This window comes from Hoplias malabaricus, chromosome 2 (genome assembly GCF_029633855.1).
Source record: "Hoplias malabaricus isolate fHopMal1 chromosome 2, fHopMal1.hap1, whole genome shotgun sequence".
Lineage (NCBI taxonomy): Eukaryota > Metazoa > Chordata > Actinopteri > Characiformes > Erythrinidae > Hoplias > Hoplias malabaricus.
Genome location: NC_089801.1, coordinates 42,138,512 through 42,162,387, shown reverse-complemented (window position 1 = coordinate 42,162,387; position 23,876 = coordinate 42,138,512). Strand labels below are relative to the sequence as shown.

The 23,876-nt window shown below is 39.2% G+C and overlaps 1 protein-coding gene across 1 annotated transcript; it reads right to left on the bottom strand.

The window, feature by feature from the left end:
• Nucleotides 1-673: 673 nt before the first annotated feature.
• Nucleotides 674-22,044, bottom strand: tspan5b (tetraspanin 5b). Its single transcript, XM_066661455.1, has 9 exons — nt 21,687-22,044; nt 18,340-18,390; nt 16,763-16,909; nt 8,988-9,158; nt 6,794-6,919; nt 6,337-6,390; nt 6,093-6,218; nt 5,872-5,933; nt 674-5,235 (listed from the first exon to the last, which is right to left on the bottom strand). The coding sequence occupies exons 1-9, from the start codon at nt 21,765-21,767 to the stop codon at nt 5,223-5,225; spliced, it is 831 nt and encodes a 276-aa protein (XP_066517552.1). The 5' UTR covers nt 21,768-22,044; the 3' UTR covers nt 674-5,222.
• Nucleotides 22,045-23,876: the final 1,832 nt, after the last annotated feature.

Here is a 23,876-nt window from a genome sequence, read left to right as displayed (position 1 = left end):
GAAAATGTCTTTTGAAATACCTTAACAGGCTCTCTTTCTGTAATTATGCTTATACATTGTGGAACACACACACACAGACACACACACTTGTTTTCAAGCATTAGACTTCCATTAATTTGATGGATACTTATTCTATAGTTATCCATAAGTACTATTACTCTAAACCTAACCCTCAGCCTAGCCCTAAGCCTCACCCTAAATCTATAATGCTAATCTTATCATTTCTCTTCACCTTTATATGAAATTATTTCACAGGAACTGACTTGTGGTCTCCAAGGAACAGGAGTCCCCAGTCACTCACACATGTCACCCAGTCACTCACACATGTGGACAGTTCCAAATGCTCACTCAGTAGCTCACACACACACACCTGTGGACAGTTTCACACACTCACCCACTCTCTCACACCCATGGACAGTGTCACACACGCACCCACACTTTCACACACTCACACCTGTGGACAGTTTCACACACTCACCCACTCACACCTGTAGAGAGCGTCAAACACTCACCCAGTCACTCACTCACAGTTGACAGTTTCACACTCCACCTACCAATGCATGTGTTTGGACTGCACACAGATACAGGGAGAACATAATAATGTTAAAAAAGGGCGCACTGAACATAACAGTTATAAAAACATATCAAACTTTATTGTTTATAATACCTCCATCCCAATTCGAGATGGTGAATAGTTTGTAAATACAATACCGTAAAAAGACTTATTATAATAAACACAACAAACCACACAACAACATCACACACAAAAGCAGATCATTAATATTCAAGAGAAAAACCCTGTTTAGAAGTGTATCGCCTTCCAGAAATAGAGAAATCTGATGGTCCAGACTTGTGCCAGTCAAATCCCTTGTTTCTGATAGGCTGTGTGGTGCATTAGTGTCCTCTAAAGTAGCGCGCAAATGTTTGGATACACACATTGGAAGGTTTATTTCTTTTTATTTTTACACTTTTTACATTTTAGAATACATTTAATAGGTAAATTATCTGCATCTACCTATATATATATATATAATGACATAAAAAACCAAAATAATACACTAAAATATTGTAAAAACTTTGCATTTTCTCAGTAGCTACTTTAATAATAATTTAATGTAACCGTTTTTTTTAACAAACTTATATATTTGCTGGTTATCCAGTGGTTCCTAAAAATGTATATATATAATTTTTTTCACACATCATTTGGCATCCAGTCTAATCAAGATGTTAATCGGGCAACTAATGTAGAGGTTAAACTCTGGTTCAGGGACACTTATTGGTGCAATGTGCTGCCTGAGCAGGGATTTGAACCACTGTCTTCTGAGTGAAAAAATAGCAATTTAACCTCTATGCTACACAACCCCACTCCCAGCTCAGGGGAAGTCAGCTCCAGTTCTTGGAGTCATTGGTCAGAACTCAGAATACCTTTGATAAAGTAAAATAAGTAAAAGAAGCTACTGAGAAAATGTAAAAACCCAAATGCTTTAACCTTCTTGCCTGGATAATAGGTCTCCTTCAACATGTTCTGTTCATGCAGTGTGTCCTACAAGCCAGTCAGAAGGATTTAACTATATGTCTTCCTTGATTTTTTTTTTAAAAACAGTGAAAAAGCTCAGTTCGAGCAAGTGAGTTCAGACTGTTTACAGCAACTGTGAAATCCACAAGCATAAATATGCTTTCAGACACAAATACACTTGTGTGTGTTTTTTTTTTGCTGCAGCCATCACCAAATGTTGTTCTGTGAATCAATTTGCTGGTACAGAGAAATGAATGGTATTTAAGTTTAGCTTAGCTCATTAATACAGTGGTGCAACATCCTGTGCATTAGCGCACTGCTGTCAAGTGCCAGCAGGCCACTAATAATGTATTCTTAAAAATTATGCCGGCCAATTAAAATCTTACAGCGGGCAGCATTTGGCCCGGGCGCGGGACTTTGGACACCCCTGCTTTAGGACATTTAAATTTAATTTCACTCAAAATAAACAAAAGCAGGTCCTTTTAACCAGTGATGCACTAACATCTCTACATGACTTTAGCCTGTAGGACAACCAGAGGTGAGAACCTGGAGAGCTCAAAATAAGAGTTCAAATAAAACAAAAAATACAATAAAAAAAACAAGAAATTTTATTTTCAGGAAATATATAATGCGACTAATCAGAAACTTGGCTTTCTTCTTACACATTGCTGTGCTATAATATTGTCACTGTTGGTAAAAATATTATGATCCTTAACATTTAAATAAACCATTTCTATTGGTTCTCTCATTACAAAACATTCATGAATATGAAGGGTGGCTAGTGTTCTCAAATTTGCTAAAAACTAATTGTTCTGACAGCAACAGAATTACAGCATCAGGTAAAGCCAAAGCTAATTTCTTTATAACAGTACATTTGCAATGCAAATTTATCAAAGTGTCAACAATTTGACCCGCATTTAAGTTAATTCCAGTTGTGAAAATGATGAAAATGTATACATTCTGGCGGGAGGACAGCACAATAAATAAAAATCACTAAACTTCTATTAATGAACTCTTTAATTATTTAAACATGTTCAAAGTGGAGATATCCAAGAACAACATAGTTTTGAAATCTATAGTCAATAGGTCTATAGGTTTGATGTCCAATTCTCACATCAGCTAACATATGCCTGTGTGAGGTCATGCCACAATATTCTTGGGTAGTTCACTCTAGGACTCATCTCTTTTAAGCACCGCTGCTGGCTCCACAGTTCAGCTCCACAGTTTCAGAAATTTAACTTTCATTCCCATCTTGGAGCTGCATTCTGTAATTTCATGAGCAAAATAAACACACTAGCTTCTCCTTTTAAAAACGGGAGGTCAAAATGTCACGCCACGATACTTCACTAATTAAAGGAGCTAGCCGAAGTGCAAAGTCCTCTTGAATAAGCATGGGTAGAATTATAATAATTAGTGCTTTTTTTAAAATCCAAACACAATCTGACAGACATTTAGAAATGCATCGGATGCATGACCCTTGACTGCTAGTGTTGGAAACAATAGGTTAGAAAAACAGCAGTAAGTGGGCAGTGTCACTGACCCAACAAAGTCTAGCAAATTTGAATTTTATACAAATCAGGAGCAAAAAGTCTAAGCTGAATTTTTCTGTGGGATTTTTGAAAATTGTTGCTAGACATTGGGAGTAAAGTCATAAAATTTTGAGAAAAAAATCTGTTATGAGAAAGAATGGCAATATTTTGTAATATGACAGTCTTTCTCATAATTGTATGATTTTATTCTCAAAAAATTACAATAGTTTCTACAATTTTTTTATCACATTCACTTTATTTTAAAATATTACACACTTTACACACAAGTCAAAATCAAATATTTTTAAAGTGCTCCTAAGACACTGTCATAGGAGGAATTGTATGGCAAAGTTTAATATGCATTCAACAGCACTAGTCAGTAAAGTATGGTAGACTGTCGCAGCATTGGGGTGATCATCTGTGAAATGAGCTGGAGTCACTGCCGGTGTGAACACACATTAATATTAACTAAATATTATTAATCCTACACATTTTAATACACAGTGTTTGACTCTATGTATTTTCTGTTTACAAAATTACAGTCGACGTGTCTACAGTCGACTTCGTATTTACACTTCACATCTTAACATAATCAAAGTCTTTGTAGAAAGAAAAATAATAATGTTCAGAAGTCACATTCTAAAATTTTAGCAACAGCACCATCTGCAGGACTCATTTGCTTCTACTATTCTGGGGATGATTTATATTAGAACATTCCTGTGGATTTGATACTAGTTCTGAATACTCCCAAAATCCCCAAATTATTGTGAGAACACAGTTCCACTTTCTGCACAAGTCAATGCTGGTTGGCTTTATACTTGTCTGATGCACTTTTGGCCCTGAGAATGGTGACCTTAGGCTTGGTCACATTTGCTCCAGAACCATCACCAAAACAACAAATTTTGGATATAGACTACACTATTATCTAAACAAGACAGCATGCTAACTTCACTGGGAAACATCATAGTGTTTATAAAAGTCAAAGTGGTACTTTGCAAAAAGGATTTCTAAGTTTAGCCAAATAACTCAAGCCAAGTCTCAAGCCTGTCCAGGGAACAGGAGACAGGAGGCATGAGTACTGCACATGAGTATTCGAGTGCTTGAAGAGAGGAGTTGGGCTTAGAAAGGAGTTATCTAGCGAACGGCTATGAGAAATGTTCATTTTTGTTGTTGCTCGAAATAAAGCCAGATTTTTAAAAGAAATATTTTACCAAAATTTTCATTTACACTTTCTTATTTTTAACCCAGTTGTAACTGATTTCTTTGTATACCGTTGAGCCACAGATTATGAATAATTGTCTTATATGCAAATTGGATATTGACCAGGTAGGTGAGTATAATATTTAAACATTTGTTGTCTAAATTAGCCTCTTTTTTATCACTAAAATGTAGCTAACAATAGATAGAATTTATAAACATATGCTAAGCAACAGCTTATAGACTGACTATGTGGTTTCTGACACTTCTTTAAACACAGTAATCTTTATACTTCAACTATGAAGCTAATAATGGAGCTAAAATGGATTTATGTCTGTCTTGGTATGCTTCCATTAACAGTTAGCTTTGTTAGCCTTGTAACTCTAGTTCCAAAATAAAGAAAACTCCAGACACTTAACCCTGTTTATAAACATGGGTAAAATCATATTAGCATGAATAATAAATATTAATAAAGAAATCCTGCTTTGTGGACCACCTACCCAGACAAAGCTTGCTAAGCTTTCATTTCTTGTTAGTTGCATTAGCCCCATTGCTCCAGTACTTAAAACTACAGAAGCAAAGCTCAGACAGCAAAAGTGTCTCGGCTACAATTAATGGGGGATAATATGTGTATATTTCTTTTGAAAACAGCAGTATTCTCACATTCAAAATGGGGGATGGTGGGGACATCCATCTGCATCACCAAAATGCTATGACACCTTGTGGCCACCGGATGAAATGCAGTCTATACAACAGTCTATAAAACAGTAACACGAGACGATAGTTTTTTTTCACTATGCGAGGCCCTGCACCATTTTAAAAATGACACAATGTATGGATATTCATTGTTGTCATGGTAACCCAAAATCTTTTATTTAAGAAAAAACAGGAAATAAAAGTATGAAAATTCTTGTTGGTTGCTAGGATACAGAGATGAGGCTGAGTTGCCAGGCGACGGTGAGGCGAGTGGGTTCAGCTTGTCAGGTAAACAAACTGGAAGGGGTTTAAGAAGATGGAAGTTAAATAAAATTCAGGATAAAGACATAAATAAAGCCTTTCTTTCACAATAAACATCTATGCCCATGAATATAGAGTTTGGTGTTATATTGATTGGGACATTAAACGTTGAATATAATGCACAAATGTATTCTAAATGTAAATTAAATAGTATTCCTGGCCATTTAGGGAAAATTAAGTTGTGTTAGATATCATTGTTTAGACTGATGTGTACTAACTTTCCTATTGGGGAAATTTCACTTAACTCCTTGTTCAATTCCATCAACTCAACGGCTCTGAGGAGAACACTAAATGCTGATTCCTTTTAGTAGTAAAAGTTTAAGGTTATACATGCTAATAGAAATAATTTAATGTAGACACTGTTAACAGTAAAAATTTAAGGTGGTGCCTTTTAATAGAAATAATTTAAGGGGGAACCTGTTAGTAGTAAGAGTTTATCATGTTACCTGTAAGTACAAATAATTTAAAGTGGAACCTGTAAGCATTAAGTGCATAAGGTGGTAACTGTTAAAGTACCTTTAACTCTTAGTAAGAGTTTAAGAAAGAGAGGGCAATTTTTAAAAACAAAAACAGAATAGTTCTGCGGTAACTGGAGGTCTGTTTAATTCTTACCAGCTCTCTCTCACGGCCTCAATGTCACTTAGCAGATTCTGAGCCAAACAAATCCCAAAAATCTGAAACCACACCATCAATACATTCAGATTAAGAAAAGTACTGATGTTTGTACAGTCTGACACACTCGTGCATTTGGACCACAAATGTAAATGTAAAGAACTATTATAATTATGATTCTGTTAAATAGAAGTGTAAATAATTATGGGATGTGAAGTCACCTGCAACAGAGCGATTCCAATGAAAATCCCAGCCACTACTGTAAGATTCTCCTGAAGCCACTTTTCAAACTGAGGCACACAGCCTTTAGTGTAAATAGATGTCTTCTGCTCAGGACGCTCCCCACCCTACACACACATACACACACACACACTTTAGCAGAAAAACCTACAACCTACAAAATAAAGTCAGAATTAAAGAGTGGGATTTTTGTGATGCGGAAAACTGGAAGCAGTTTGTACTCACATTTTTGGATATTGCACGGATATCATAACCACATTGCGTGTTAATCACATCCTCCTGCAGAAAGATAGAAAGAGAGAGAGAGAGAGAAAGTAGTAAGAAACAGAGAAAAGAGACCCTCTAAATGCATCTTATAAGGGTGTAATTTCACTGAAACTATTTAAACAATTCTCCCTCCAGCTAACTCAACCTCACTGGAGCTCAACATGCTTGGAGGAGAATACTAACAGCAAATTTTAATTTTCATCATTTTAAATTAAATTATGCTGAATGTAGTGGGGAGAGGAAGTAACATCCTACCCACCCAGAGAGAGAGAGAGAGAGAGAGTGAGAGAGAGAGAGAGAGAGAGAGAGAGAGAGAGAGAGAGAGAGAGAGAGAGAGAGAGAGAGAGAGAGAGAGAGAGAAAAGGGGGGACTCCCAGATATAGTTGTCTGTGAGTGTATGTGTGTTTCTACTTACAGCAGGGTCTTTAGTGCAGCAGGAGAAGGGAACTCCACATTTTTCCCGGCTCAGGTTGGTGTCTGTGCAGTTGAAGTAAATGTTGAGATTCCAGTCCTCTGGCCCAAATGCTCCACAACACTCCCACTGTACACACACGTACAAACACACTATATGCTTTAACTTCACACAATCTTAGTACATACACAAACATACATTCATTCATTTTCTGTAATCACTTATCCAGTTCAGGGTCATGGTGGGTCCACTGCCTACCCGGAATCACTGGGAGCAAGGTGGGAAAACACCCTGGAGGACACAGCATGCACGTAGACACTTTTGAGTAGCCAATCCTCCTACCAACATGTGTTTTCTTTGGACCGTGGGAGGAAACCGGAGCCACACATATATATATATATATATATGTCTGTGTGTGTGTGTGTGTAGGGCCGGCCCATCCATTAGGCAGACTAGGCAAACGCTAGGAATGATGCACTTCCAGGGGGTGCCCACAGAGAAATAGAGATGAAACCTTTCCTTATTTTTCACTAATAGTTTTTAGATTTTTTTAAAAATAATATGATAAACCCAAAACTTCGTAAGTTTATAGTTAATCTAAGCAGTTTCAGACAATGAATGAATGAAAGCATGAATATAAGACCTAACATGTGGCATCACTTTGGACATCAAACCCCCTCTTTCTCCACGCATTTAGATTTACCTATGGTGGAGAAGGGGCTGAGTGTAAATGTAACACCATATTAAATAGAAGAATTCAGCGAATATGTCAAAATCACAGAAACCTTCTGGTGCAGAAAAAAACTGAAAAGAAAATAAAAATATGACAGAAAGAATGAATATACCAGCTGCTTATTCCAATTATCAGTTCTACCTTAAATGGAGCAGAAACTGTAACATGCATGTAACATACTTCTTATGACGGAACAGAGAACTAAACAAAGTAAAAATAGACACACAAAAAACACTAATAATAAAGGAATTAGTACTGACGTTTGTTATGTTTAGTTTTTGTTTAAGCAACGTAGAGGCCTGCTAGATTCCAGTATGCTCCTTGGTATTGTAAATATTTTGTTTTTCTTTACTTGGATTAAACAATTCTTCCTAAAATGTAACGCTGTGTAAAGGGTCATACACGCCCTAACCAGAATATACATCTAAGCGTAGTTAGACAAATATGGCCAACTTATGTCTTACAACAGGTTAATCTATTTCAGATCCAGTCTTTGTCTTAGTTTTATGACAGTGTCCATGTAAGGTTGTATTTAAATAGATGCCTTAGTTGTTTTCTTTTTTTTAGACATTTGAGGAATTTTGAGATATTCTAGACCTTATCCTGGAACCTGAGTGTTCAATAAAGAAATTCATTGCATCCAGGCTGGTCTCCTCTCTTAATTTTGACGGCGCCAGAAGAAAAAGTTTCAACACTGCAGCACAGCAATGAAATGTGAAGAAATGAAGTTTTCCCCCCGTCTCTCTGTATGATACTCTAGTGTTGGGTAGCACATTGTTGTAAAGTAACAGTTTATAATGTGTAAAGTTTTAAGTATTTATACTACTGTAAACAGAATTCCCTTTTTCATTTTTATTATGTAAAATAATATCCAGAGTATATATGCTTAAGTTTAGGAGTGTGTTTAAAGTAAACCTACTGTAGTATTTTATTGTGGATCTCATATTTTACATTCTGCTTGTTTTTATTTTATTATGTGCTGCCTGAATGAGTTTAACTTTGCAGTTTTGTTTTGTATATCAAATAAGACTCCAATGAAATATTTCACTGCTTAAGTATTTTTTTCTTCATTTTATTTAAGTAACATTTTAAATGAATAATATTGCTACTGTTCAAGTAATTATAACTTAATAAGTTAAAAGTAACAATAATTTTACTTGAGAACAGAATTTGGCACATAATGTACTCCTCTGTTCTTGTCAGATGCACTTTTGAAATATTTAAACCCCATCCCTGTGTCAGTGTTAATCCTTAGTGTTTGTTCCTTGTTGCTTGTTGGGGTGTTGTGTTTGTGTGTCTCTGTGTCATTAAATGTCCACTTCAGTGTATGCTTCCATCTCTCATGTCCCTTTCACTCAATTAGCATGACACCCTGCATATCATGGGCCAGGGGGCACCAACCAAAATCTTACACAGGGCTAAAATTTGGTCAGGGCCTGCTTGTGTGCGTGTTTGTGCACGTACGTATTCCTGTGTGAAGTCAATGAGGTTCTGCAGGTCAATATCATCTCTGTATGCTCTGATGTTGTTGTTGATGAAGAATTTGAGTTGGTCTTTGATCCAGTCTTTAAACACGAAAGCCAGGACTCCAGTGGTCAGCTCCAGGAAGAAAATAATCCCCAGAAAAACAGAAAACTGGACAACAGGGAGAGAAATGAAGGGAAGCGTTTATATTTTGCTTGCTGTAAAATAAATCAGTGAACAAGAATGGTTACCTCTCCATGAGGAGGGTCCCCCACATGGGGGTGGCCATGTTTATTATAAAATTAGGCACAGAATCTCTGATTCATCCAGGCCACTAGGTGTCAGTATTACAGTTGGTTAAAAATGTGAGAAAATATTTCAACCACCATCCCACTGCAATTGTGGCAACAGATGAAGTATTATTATAGGCTCCAAATTGATATGATATGCTCATATTTTGTCTCAGCAGTCCGTTTTGTACACTGCTGCTATCACCAGGAACTAGAAAGTTTGATCAGTGCAGCAGTTCAGCCAATGGAAACATTACCTAGTAGCAATAAAATTGAAAACAAATCTGTTTTTTCCCAACAAACGTAATATATTCCATGTAGTTTTGTAACATAACCATACTTAAAAACACTAGTTACTGATTGCTTAAATTGTTTATATTATATTTACAATGATTTGCCAAAAGTCATGGGATAGTCAGGGTGGGACGTCTGTTCCAATATCCCATGGAAGTTAAAGAATGTGGCACTGAGCTTCCTGCTTTCTTGTCTGTTCACATGGACAGTTCCAGTCAGATGGCGCAAGTCACCACCATTAAGCCCCAGCAGTAGTGATGATGCCTTCCATGACGTATTCCCTGGTATATATGTGACAGTGTGGATCAAGGAATGTTAAATGACCACACAACTTCGGAAATGGGGTGTCAGATTTATCCAGACAGATTGGTTGGCTAGATTGCGCAGTAAGGCAAGATAGATTGATCACGTACATTGAATTCATATTTCCATCTCCTAATGATAGTTTTAAGAGGGCACAATTTCAAAAGGGGTTCTGCAAAATTAATTGAAGAGGCATTTAGAAACACCCCTGCTGCTCTGTTATCTTCCACTCCATAAGGTTCCACCCCATCACCCGACAGACAGCCTGTACAAGGTTATTTACCTCTAACTGGATCGGAGTTAGGCCCGCCCACTGACGGATGATGGATGATGTTGACATATTTAATTATTTCATGGTGCAAGGCTGCAAGATGCATGAAATAAATATATAAATAGTTATATAATTAATTAAATTATTTAAATAATACAATTTTAAAAATATTTAAAATGCACATTTAAATAACGATGAAACAAATCACATACAATTATTGAAGCTTTTATTTCAAATTTTTTATTATTTAAAGAAACATTTAATTCTCCTTTTAATTAATTATTTATTTATTCAGTAAATTACAAAATATTGTCACAAAAAACCCTCCATATAAATCCAGCTCCTTTCCTGGATCAGGGCCTTGTTGTGGCGGAAGGGCTTGTGTGGTCTCATGACCTCCAGGGCTATTTTGTCAGGAGCTGTTAGCTCCCAGTAGGGTCTCCCATGGCGAACGGGTCTGGAGTGAAGATCCAGACAACCACGAGCCAAAAAGCACCTCTATGAACATCTTAAAAAGGATTAAAGTGTACCCTGCCTGGGAGAGGGTTACAGGGACCAAGCCCTGGAGCCAGGCCTGGCGGTAGTGTCTGACAACGAGTGCCTGGTGGCTGGGCAGCCCACGTAACCCAGCCGGACACAGCCTGAAATGGCAGCATGGGAAGATCATGTGGGCTCACTATGCAAGATCCAGAGTAGGGGTGCGGTGCAATGCCCATCGGGGGCAAAGGGGCCCCTGGCGTCGTGGAAGTTGTCAGCGGAAGCTGGTTATTGGTACGTGGAATGTAAATTCACTGGGGGGAGGGAAGCCAGAGTTGATGCGTGAGGTTGAGAGATACCAGCTAGATATAGTTGGGCTCACCTCTACACAAATTCCTCAATAGGGGTTGGTCTCTCTCCTACTCAGGAGTTGCACAGGGTGAGAGCTGGCTGTACAGCTGAGTTTGTCTCAGTAAACAAGAGGGTCACCTCAATGCAGCTCTGGCTTGCAGAGTGGAAAACTTTGACTGTTGTGTATGCATATGCACTGAACAGCAGCTCAGAGTATTCTGCCTTTCTGGAGGTAGTGAGTGGAGTTCTAGAGAGGATTCCATGCACTCACTCTATTGTTTTGCTGAGGGACTTCAATGCTCACGTTGGCAATGACTGGGAAACCTGGAGAAGAGTGATTGGGAGGCACGGTCTGCCTGACCTGAACCTGAGTGGTGGGATGTTGTTTGTACTTCTGTGGTAGTCATAGTTTGTCCATAAAGGACACCATATTCAAACATAAGATTGCTCATAAGTGTACTTAGTACCAGAGCACCTTGGGCCAAAGGTCAATGATCGACTTTGTGGTCATGTCTTCTAATCTGAGGCCATATGTTTTGGACAATCAGGTAAAGAGAGGTGCTGAGCTGTCAACAGATCACCATCTGGTGGTGAGTTGGATCTGATGGTGGGGAAAGCTGCCGGACAGACCTGGTAAGCCCAAACGTATAGTGAGGGTGTGCTGGGAAAAGCTGGCAGTTGACTCCGGATGGATTTCAACTCTCACATGTTCCGGAGGAAGTAGGCAGAATGGAGTCTGAATGGACCCTGTTCAGGACTTCCATTGTGGAAGTGGCTGCATATAGCTGTGGTCAAAAGCTTGTCTGTGCCTGTCATGGCAGCAACCCAAAAACCTGCTGGTGGACACCAGGGTGAGGGAAGCTGTTAAGCTGTGGCAGTGGGCGTGCAGAGCACGGGAGGAGTTTGGAGAGGCCATAGAGAATGACTTCCTCAAAGAGGTTCTGGAAAACACTCCGACAGCTCAGGAGGGGGAGGGGGGACACTGTCCAAGCTGTGCTCAGTAAGGATGGTGAAACTCTGAACTCGACTGAGTGCATTGGGCATTGGAAAGAGCACTTTGAGGAACTCCTTTACCCGAGAGACATGCCTCCTGTGCAGGAGGTAGAGCTAGAAGTGTCTGGGGTGTTGGATTCCATTTCCTTGGCTGAAGTCACTGAGGTGGTGAAAAAGCTTCGCAGTGGCAAAGCCCCAGGAGTGAATGAGATGTGCTCAAATTAACTGAAGGCACTCGATACTGTGGGGCTGTCTTGGATGACACGCCTCTACAATATTGCATGGACCTCGGGAACAGTGCCTTTGGATTGGCAAACAGGGGTGGTGGTTCCTAGTTTTAAAAAAGGGGCCCGGAGAATGTGTGCCAATTATTATATAATTATATAAATAATTATATAAATGTGTGCCATCCGATAGTCAACCCTAGGATTTTGGAGGAACAATGCAGATTTCGTCCTGGCTGTGGAACTATGGATCAACTCTTTACTTTTTCACAGATGATTGAGGGGGCGTGGGAATTTGCTACTTCATTCTATGTGCTTTGGAGACGGCATATGACGATGTTCCCCGAAAGATTCTGTGGGAGGTTCTTTGTGAGTATGGGTTGCCAGGGTCGCTCCGGCAAACTGTATGGTCCTTGTACTCTCAGAGTTTGAGTTGTGTTTGCATCCTTGGCAGTAAGTCAAGCTTGTTCAGTTTGGGCATTGGACGCCATCAGGGCTGTGCCTTGTCTCCACTCCTGTTCTTGATGTTCATGGACAGGGTTGCGAGGTATAGCCTGGGACAGAAAGGCTTCGGTGGAGGGGCTTGGGAGGTGGCATCTCTTCTTTTTGCAGACAATGTTGTTCTTCTGGCTTCGCACAGAGGCCTCCAGCGTTCATTTGAGCAGTTTGCAGAGTGTGAAGCGATCAGTATGCAGATCAGCACCTCCAAGTCTGAGGCGATGGTTATTTCCTGGAAACAGATGGCATGCTCCCTTCAGGTAGGGGGTGAGAACCTACCCCAGGTGAAGGAGTTCAAGTATTTCGGATTCTTGTTCATGAGTGATGGGAAGAGGGATAGTGAGATTGACTAGGTTAGGTGCAGCATCTGCAGTAATGCGGTCACTGTACCAGAACGTTGTGGTGAAGAGAGAGCTGAGCCATAAATCAAAGCTCTCAATTTACCAGTCACACTACGTACCCACTCTCACCTATGTTTATGAGCTCTGGGTAATGACTGAAAGAACCAGATTGCGGATGCAAGCTGCCGAAATGAGTTTTCTCTGACAGGTTGCTGGGTGTACTCTCACGTGATCAGGTGAGGAGCTCTTTGATTCCAATTAGGAGTTCCACCTCAGCATCAATTTGAGGCACCTTCACTTCACTGAGATAAGGCCACCTGTAAATATCCTTGTGCTGAGGAATGTTCTCTTGTGACAGTGGAATATTCATTTGTGTGAACACTTTGGAAAGCACAGTAAAGATGTTTTCTTCTAATACGCAAACTTCTAAATCTGAAAGGATGTAGTTTTGCACATGCATTCTTGAATTCATGATGCTTAACATGAGATCAGATTTTCTGCCTTGAACAATCAGCTTCCTGACTAATGGCTCTGTGCAAAATGTCGCTGAACTTCCTGGGTCGATGAAAGCATAAATTTGCACAACTACGTTACTTTTCCTTGCTTTCACTTTGGAAAGAATGCAGCTGTATGGGGGTCCAGTGAAAGCAGGATTTCTACTAGTACAGTGGCAGTTGACAGTTGCATCTGTAATTCATGTCTTGCCACGAACACACTGACCAACGTTCACTCTCACTCACAAGACAGCACCCCACAACTTATACAAGTGTGATTATTCCCAAACCAGTCCCTGATGTAACACCGCTTTTAATAATTTTACATACTTCCATGACTTTTGGCATATCAGTGTTTATGTAAAAAAAAAAATCAGTGTACATGTAAAAAAACAAAATCAGTGTATAAAAAAACAGTGAGGGTGGCGCCCTCTATTGGCCTACCACATCTAGGTGATTTATAAAACAAATCCACAACAAAATGATGCCATGGGTATATAAAATATAAGAAAAGATTAGTAAATTTCAACTGAAAATCAAAATAATATATTTAATATTTGTACGTCAAATATATTTCCCTATTTTCCTAAATATATGTCCTTTATTCACTTCATGAACGACTAGAGTGTAGGAATATCCACAAGGTTAGAAAACTCCAGATCTGAACACATCCTCAGCTGTGTGTTTATCCTTCCACTGTAAGTAGGACAACACTGAGGGCAACAATCACAGAAAAAATTGTGTCTCCCTCAATGTGTCAATGAAAGTTCAAGATATATTTTCATCCAGATCCTTGCACAAGACTGCAGTTTTTTCTGACATAGAGAGTTTCAACCAAAGTTAGACAAGCTACTCTGGGAGATGGTAAGAGAACTGACAGTTGGCAGTTTGTTGTGCATTTAATTACCTAACCATGTTATTCATAGCTACAGACGATTTTAGCCTGGTGTATGCTGTGCGCCAAAGCCTAGCATTGCCATTAAAGTTATAACAACCTCAGTTCCAATGAAGTTGTGATGTTGTGTTAAACATTAGTATAAAACAGAATACAATGATTTGCAAATCCTTTTCAACATTATTTTCAATTAAATACACTACAAAGACAATATATTTAATATTCAAATGGATACATTTTATTGTTGTTTTTTTTTCAAATATTCACTCATTTTGAATTTGAGGCCTGCAACTCTTTCCAAAAACATTGGGACAGGGGCATGTTTACCACTGTGTTACATCACCTTTCCTTTTAGCAAAAATCTATAAGCGTTTGGGAACTGAGGAGACTAATTATTGAAGATTTGTAGATGTACAACTTCAGTTGCTCAATAATCCGGGGTCTCAGTTGAGTTTGCATTTCATAATGCGCCACACATTTTCAGTGGGAGACAGGCCTGGACTGCAGGCAGGCTAGTCTAGTACCAGCACTCTTTTACTATGAAGCCCCACTGTTGTAACACGTGCAGAATGTGGCTTGGCACTGCCTTGCTGAAATAATATTGTCTTGCTTATGATGGCAGCTTATGTTGCTCCAAAACCTGTATGTACCTTTCAGCATTAATGGTGCCTTCACAGATGTGCAAGTTACCCATGCCATGGGCACTAACCATACCATCAGAGATGCTGGCTTTTGAACTTTGTGCTGATAACAATCCGGACAGTCCTCTTCCTCTTTGGCCTGGAGGACACCATGTCCATGGCTTCCAAAAACAATTTGAAATGTGGACTCATCAGACAATATCTGTTACAGAATTATGTCTGTTTTGAATGCAGTGCCGTCTGAGGGATCGAAGGTCACAGGCATTCAATTTTGGGTTTCCTCTTTGCTTACTTGCAGAGATTTCTCCAGATTCTCTGAATATTTTGAAGATATTATTGACTGTAGATGATGAAATGAGAAACGTTCTTATACTGTTGGACAATTGAGTGGACATCCTTGCTTTTGAATGATGCTTTTTGATTGGCTCACTTTATACCCAATCATGACATGTTTGAATGTACCAAACAGGTGTTTTTTGAGCATTCCTCAACCTTCCCAGTCTTCTGTTGCCCCTGTCCCAACTTTTTTGGAATGTGTTTGCAGGCCTTCAATTCACAATGAGTGAATATTTGCAAAAGAACAATAAAGTTTATCCATTTGAATAATAAATTTCTTGTCTTTGTAGTGTAATTGAGTACAGGTTGAAACGGATTTGCAAATCATCGTATTCTGTTTTTAACTATCTTTTGCACAATGTCCCAACTTCATTGGAATTGGGGTTGTATGATGGACTCAATTCATTAGCAAACTTGACTTTATGATTCTGTGCATGTTTCTTTTAAAAATAGCTCCTTACGTTCATCGTCTTTTTTGCAGCATTCCTCACCTGCTTTTGACACCCATGTGTCACCCATGTTGCACCTGAGTCTTGCACAGTAAGTCTCGCATATGATTGGAAAATTTTCCTTCTAGTTTTGGCGCTGTTCACAACCAAACATAGCCAAACAGGGTCTCATGTAACAGCAAGGAAGGGGGAGGTAGGACTCTAGTAGAGAACGTGATTTAACCTTTTCTGCACCTCTAGGTTAATGAGACGTTCACAGAAAGGTGTTTTTTTTTTTTTTTTTGAGGGGATCAAATTATTGGAGACAAGTTAATAATCGCTGGACATTGTGGGGGACAGGTCACTTCTACGTAATTCTACGCCCTTGCCTTACACACATGCATGGTAATTCTGAAAAGTTCCCAAGGTTACCTGAAGGATCTGTATGTGTGAATGTAACCACCCGCAACATTCGTCCTTGACCTTACCCGGACACCTTTATACACCTTGCATCCTAGTAAAGACTCCGGGTGAAGTCCAATTCAGAGCATGGGAGAAAGGCAAGGGAAATATTCTGGAGATTCTCTTGCATGTGCAGTCCAGGTACTTCATCATGCCAAAAAGCAAGTGTTTCATTTCCTGCTGCGAGAGCACACGTGACACAGAAAATATCCTGCTGTGCGCTGCATGTGTGAATGACCACTCTCCAGTCCCAGAGTTTCTGGGAGAACTCCAGAAGTTTCTCTAGAAATTCTCAGAAGTTCATGTGTGAAAGAGGCAAAATGGTCCCCATGTGGCCCATCTTACACACTAAAAATGTAATTACTTGTATTAAATGTTTTGAGCCTCTATAAATGTATTTATTCATATACCCTTATTATTGAGCCATTTTGTTAAATAGTGTTTTAATATAAAATTAGAGGAAGGAAACAGACTTACAAACTTGAGCAGGAAGGAGTTTTCCCGCAGAGCTCCAATGCAACCGGCGAAACCCAGGACAAACATCACCCCGCCGACCACCAAAAATAACCAGACAGGATCAAACCCCCCAAGATCAGTAATGGAGGAGATGTTGGAGAGAACGCCCTACGAAGGAGAGAGAGAGAGAGAAAGAGAATCTTTGTCATATAAAAGAAAATAATTACAATTATACACTTATTATATCTGATTATAATTATATCATGTTTTATTTGGACATACAGGGGTTGGACAATGAAACTGAAACACCTGGTTTTAGACCACAATAATTTATTAGTATGGTGTAGGGCCTCTTTTTGTGGCCAATACAGCGTTAATTCGTCTTGGGAATGACATATACAAGTCCTGCACAGTGGTCAGAGGGATTTTAAGCCATTCTTCTTGCAGGGTAGTGTCCAGGTCACTATGTGATGCTGGTGGAGGAAAACGTTTCCTGACTCGCTCCTCCAAAACACCCCAAAGTGGCTCAATAATATTTAGATCTGGTGACTGTGCAGGCCATGGGAGATATTCAAATTCACTTTCATGTTCATCAAATCAATCTTTCACCAGTCATGCTGTGTAAATTGGTGCATTGTCATCCTGATACACAGCACCACCTTCAAGATACAATGTTTGAACCATTGGATGCACATGGTCCTCCAGAATGGTTCAGTACTTGGCAGTGACGCGCACATCTAGCACAAGTATTGGGCCAAGGGAATGCCATGATATGGCAGCCCAAACCATCACTGATCCACCCCCATGCTTCACTCTGGGCATGCAACAGTCTGGGTGGTATGCTTCTTTGGGGCTTCTCCACACCATAACTCTCCCGGATGTGGGGAAAACAGTAAAGGTGGACTCACCAGAGAACAATACGTTTCACATTGTCCACAGCCCAGGATTTGTGCTCCTTGCACCTTTGAAACCGATGTTTGGCATTGGCATGAGTGACCAAAGGTTTGGCTATAGCAGCCCGGTCGTGTATATTGACCCTGTGGAGCTCCCGACGGACAGTTCTGGTGGAAACAGGAGAGCTGAGGTGCACGTTTAATTCTGACGTGATTTGGGCAGCCGTGATTTTATGTTTTTTGGATACAATCCGGGTTAGCACCCGAACATCCCTTTCAGACAGCTTCCTCTTGCATCCACAGTTAATCCTGTTGGATGTGTTTCGTCCTTCTTGGTGGTATTCTAACATTACCCTGGATACCGTGGCTCTTGATACATCACAAAGACTTGCTGTCTTGGTCACAGATGCGCCAGCAAGACGTGCACCAACCACTTGTCCTCTTTTGAACTCTGGTATGTCACCCATAATGTTGTGTGCATTGCAATATTTTGAGGAAAACTGTGCTCTTACCCTCTGCTAATTGAACCTTCACACCCTGCTCTTACTGGTGCAATGTGCAATTAATGAAGATTGGCCACCAGGCTGGTCCAATTTAGCCATGAAACCTCCCACACTAAAATGACAGGTGTTTCAGTTTCATTGTCCAACCCTTGTATATTCCTAATGTAATAGATTGTGTGTGTGTGTGTGTATGTGAACCCACCTTCTCGCTCCAGGCCCATAAAGCCACAGACAAGAACGCCACCCCGAGCAGCTGAAGAGAAGAATTACAGCCACAGTTCAGAATTAGAATCACATTGGCCACTGTGCTTGCACACAGAATTTGTTCTCCGCATTTAACCCAGTCCGTGCAGTGAAACACACATTTACACAAACCCACTAGAGAACACTAGGGGGCAGCAAGCACACATGCCCAGAACAGTAAATAATATATTTAATATATTAATTTATAAATAATATATCTTGTAAACTGCAATCTCTGCCATGTTAATTCTCACAAACATTTTTAATGGCAAAATTCACAAGAAAAGATTTCCATTGTTTATGAACAACTCATCTGTATTTTATAAATATAAACACATTTAGAATCAGACACATTTTACTCGCTCCAAGAAAAGCTGTGAGGTGATTTTCATGTTGAGCTCCAACATTTTTTTTACTGACACTTTTTAGGTGTTTGGGAACTGAGGAGAATCAGCACTGCAGTTTGGTTATTGGAATTTGTGATTCGAGTTTTTGATCGATACAAGACATGAAGGAATACAATGTATGAATTGGCTTTTTTGTCTCTTGAGCACCCCCTATGTGCTGCTGAGTGTAATTCACATTTACAGTACTGTCACGAAATCAAGTCTCACACACATATTTCTTTCTCTCTCACTCGCTCCCTCACTCACATAAACATGACAGGCTCTCTGGGCTTTTATTAATACACATTCTCTGTGTCTGCCTTACACTGACAATCACACACACACACTGCTCTCTCTCTCTCTCTCTTTTTCACACACACACACGCACATGCACACACACACAAGTGATGGTTACAAAAGTTGTGAACAGCTCGCTGGGGTTCAGCTGATGTTGAGTCAAGGGAATGTGTATAAAATGATGTCGACCAAATGATAATACCCATATACCGCTCATAACAACACTAAACACTAAACACTAAAAAGTGACCTAAACTGGCTAAAGTTATCAGGTACTACAACTCACCCTATTTCATCAGTAATTCTCAAATACCTGATTATAACACTGTCCTCAACAAAGCTTGTGTTCCTTTGACACAAAGTGTAACTCAGTAACTCCCAAAACCCTGAAAATAACACTTTCATAAACACAACTTCAGTAACTACCACATGAAAAAAGGGCAACAAATACTTACTACTCTAACTTGTGTCCTCATGTCTGTTTCAGCTCACGCTACTATGTAAATTCAGACCAGTATTAACTCATGTACAGCTCATTCTCTCTCCTCCTTGCTCTCTCTGCCATAATGTCCATACTTGGAATATCGAAGCTAGATTCTTCTTGTAGCTAGGTAACCACCTGTGAGATTTGTGCCGTAAAGCGTTACACATTTCTCGTGAGAGACCCCTGCCACAAGACTCAGAAGTTGCTTAGTCCAGAAAACCAGAAGATGACCTGGCATAGCAGCCACAGAGGCTCTATTCTCCTTATTACAGCTCCGTGGAACAGCATTATTTACAAGCTGTCATTTTAAGGTAGAAATACTACATATTGGTCCTTAAAGCTGCTCAACCATCCCTGGTCACTGTCGTCTGATTCTCATCTTCATGATGACCATAGGAGACAGATCTGGATGCAGACCCATGTTGCAAAATGGGGTCAGGCCACGTCCCGCTGAAATTACTAGGGACTTCCTGGAAAAAAGGTGTCAGCTATACAGCATTTCATTTATATAAATTAAAGGAACACTAGGTATTGTATGGGTTTTTTGCTCATAGAGCTCCCCCTAGTGCCATTCGTTTTTTCAGCATTAATGATGGCAGGGGTTGGTTTTCTACAACCCTCCAAAAGTTACCTAGTGCAGTTTCTGCAGTGCTCAGCCAGGAATGGCAATGACAGAGATTATGCTCTCCCTATTACAGCTCAGTGTAATATCACAATGATTTTGAAGCTTTAATTTTTAGGTAAAATTATTACATAGTGTTCTGTTAAGGTGCTGGTTTGTTTGTCATTATATATTTTTGGCCATGACCTGACAATCCACGTTTTCATGCTTACAATACAATATACAGTAACAGTTGAACGTTTGGACACGCCCACTCATGGAGGGTTTCCTTTGTTTTGGGACATTTTCCATGTTTTGTGAATATACAGTACCAGTCAAAAGGAAAAAAAGTAAACAAACCAGAATACGTTTTATACTTTAGATTCTATAAAAAATAGCCACCTTTTGCTTTGATGAGAGCTTAGCCCACTCTTGGCGGTCTCTCAATCAGCTTCAGGCGGTTGTCACCTGGAATGGTTTTCAGTGAACAGCTGTGACCTCATCATTCAGTTCATTTGTAAGAACTTCTCGCTTTCTTAATCTGTTTGAGACCATAACTTATCTTATCTGAATCTTATGTGAATACCCCAGCAAGTAATGTGTGAGATCTTTTAGGATATGTCTGGAACATGGCCACCATCTTGAAAGCTTCCATATATTGGATCAAAGGCAAGTTCATATCATATCAAAGACATATCAAAGACGTAAAGGGTGTCTTGCAACCTTTGACTCACTATATATATATATATATATATATACACACACACACAATTAACCAAGAGAGTTCTCCAAGGTTCTTTTAGTAGTTTCTTTTATCAGTTGATGTTCATACTCAGAACCACGAGTTCTGTACAAAACCTGCTACATTGTCTAATTGTTCTTCAGATTCATGCAAAATGTGGTTCCAAATAGCACTAAAAAGGGTTCTTCTGTTGTAACAGGCTGGAATTTGTGACAGTAGAAGAAGCTTTTTTTGGTGCTACAATTTTCCAAAAAGGTGCTACATGCCCGTATTAAATATTTTATTTTCAGCAATCTGAAGAGGCATTTCTTTAGGGTAAGGTCCATTTCAGAATGGAAATAGTTGTATATAGAACACACTTCTAACTAGAACCAAGAACCCTAGAAGAAGATTTTTTTAACAACGTGCAGGACATTGTGTAAATATCTATGGCCTTGTCCACAGTACTTTTAAAATTAAGGGAGTAAAAATTAATATTAACCTGGTGGTTGGCCCACCTTGGCTAAGGTTGTAGAAAGGCTTTACATTACATGCTAGACAATTGCTGTGAGTATTTGATTGCAGGTGCTGATGTTGGATGATGAGATGTAGCGTTCCAGTTCATCCACAGTCTCTCTGCTCCACAGATCAGGGCTGGAGGGCATTATTTTCTAGCATTGAGCATAAGGATCTGGGGTTTAACTTCAAAGTTTGGACCCATAATCACCGCAGATGTGCTTAGGCAATTATAAATATGTAATGAAATGGTGCCTGTAGTGATGACGATGATGATGATTATTATGAAGATGACTCTTACCCAAAAGATGATGTTGAATCCAAAGATGAAGTATTTAATGCAGCAGCCCACCTCCTGGACGCTGAAGTGTTTCCCTGTCATTGTTGCTGTGTGTTTTCTCAGTGTGTGTTGAGTTTCTGGATCAGGACTGTCAGCCTTATTATTATTAATCTATGCCCAAAAGAAAAAAAAATCCTCTCTCTCCGGTTAAACACACATTTCAGCGCCGTCCCAGCTCTTCACCCTCTGTGTAAACCCTCTCCCATCCTTTATAACCGAGTAAACGCCACTGAAATGTGAGTTTTGTTGAAAGAACAGAAGAGAATCTCGAAATAACGGAGCGGCGCTCCCAACACAACACTCCCTCAGATTCAGCCCTCCTCCGCTCCTCCAGTGCAGACGCCACAATAAAAGTCCGAAATACGGAGCCCCCGAAATACATTCACCATTTCATGATGCCTGGGAACACACCTAAAAACGCGGGGGGACGAGATATGTAACGTATACAAACGATTTCATAATTAATTTATAGGAATATTTAATACATTGGAATTATTTTAATGACTTATGAAATGTAATACGGAGCCCTGCTGTGTCATACATTAAAAATAAATGAATCATTTCATGCCTGGAATTATTCCTAATAACTCATGGAAATTAGATATTTAACATGTATGAACGACTTAGTAATATATGGCAAAGACATGAAATATTATGTATAATACGGAGCTCTACTGATGGCATATGCACTCAATTTAAATTCACCACTTCATAATGCTTGGGAACAGACAATATTTGGGAACAAGATATGTGTATTAATTATTTAAATTATAATATTTAATGATGCATTTACTAGAAAGAGATAATACCTGGGAATTATTATTAATGACTTTACATGTCTAATACGAAGCCTTACACTGTCATTCATTCATTCATTCATTATCTGCAACCGCTCATTCAGTTCAGGGTGTCAGTGGGTTAAAGCCCACCTGGAACCACTGGGCGCAAGCAGGAACACACCCCGGAGGGGGCACCAGTCTTCTGCAGGGCGACATACACTCACACACTCAGCCACACACTCACACCTACAGACACTTTTGAGTATCCAGTCCACCTACCAACATGTGTTTTTGCGTCATTGGAGGAAATCCACACGAACATGGGGAGAACACACCAAACTCCTAACAGACAATCACCAGGAGCGGGACTCAAAACCCCAACCCCAGATCACAGCAACACAATCTGTTGCGCCACCGTGCCACACTCCTGCTCTGTCATATACGGTCAAAATAATTTAATGATTCATGCCTAGGAATAGATTTAATAAAGCATGGGAATAAAATATTTAACCTGTATGAAGAACAACAAAAAAAAATTATAAGAATGATATATTTAATACATGTGTCTAATACAGAGTCTTGATGGTGGCATATTCCCTCAAAACAAATTTCAGGGCCTGGGAATGGACCAAGGATATATTTAATGTGAATGAATGACTTAATAATGAATTTACTTGAATGGAATTTAATACATGGGAGTAGCTTATTAAGTCTACAAAAGTACTTTATATGCCATGTTTCTTACATCTAATTAATTTAATCACTCATATATTAAATTGTTATAAACTAAGTAACGTGTTTGATATAACTAGATAAGTAACTAGATATAATGTGTGGGGATGTATCATACGTTGGGGGAAATACACATTTTACATAATTACAAATGGGAATATGTAACATCTATGAATTAATTTATAATACATTTATTGGAACCAAATATTTAAAGAAACAGTAGGTTGTATTTTTTTCCCTTAAAATTACAGCTACAATATCATTGTGGTGCTTCACTTAGCAGTAATAAGGAAAACATAGTCTCTCTTATTGCTAGTCCTGGCTCAGCACTTCAGAAACTATACTATGCAATTTTGGGAGGATGGTAGGTTATATCCTCCCTCCCCAAACCTTATTAAGTCATTCATTAATTTAAATGGGATGTTAGAGCAGATTTCTGTACCAGATAATTAGAATATTTTAGGATTAATTTAGGACTGATGTTCTGTTTGTCTTTGGAAGCTTCATCTTTTGTGAATCCTTTTAACAAACAAAACATTTCACAGCTTCTCCTAAACCACCCAAAACCAGTAACAGTTTATTAACCAGTGCTATGTTTAGATTAAACACAGCAGTGCTGCTAGAGTTTTTAAAGACCCCA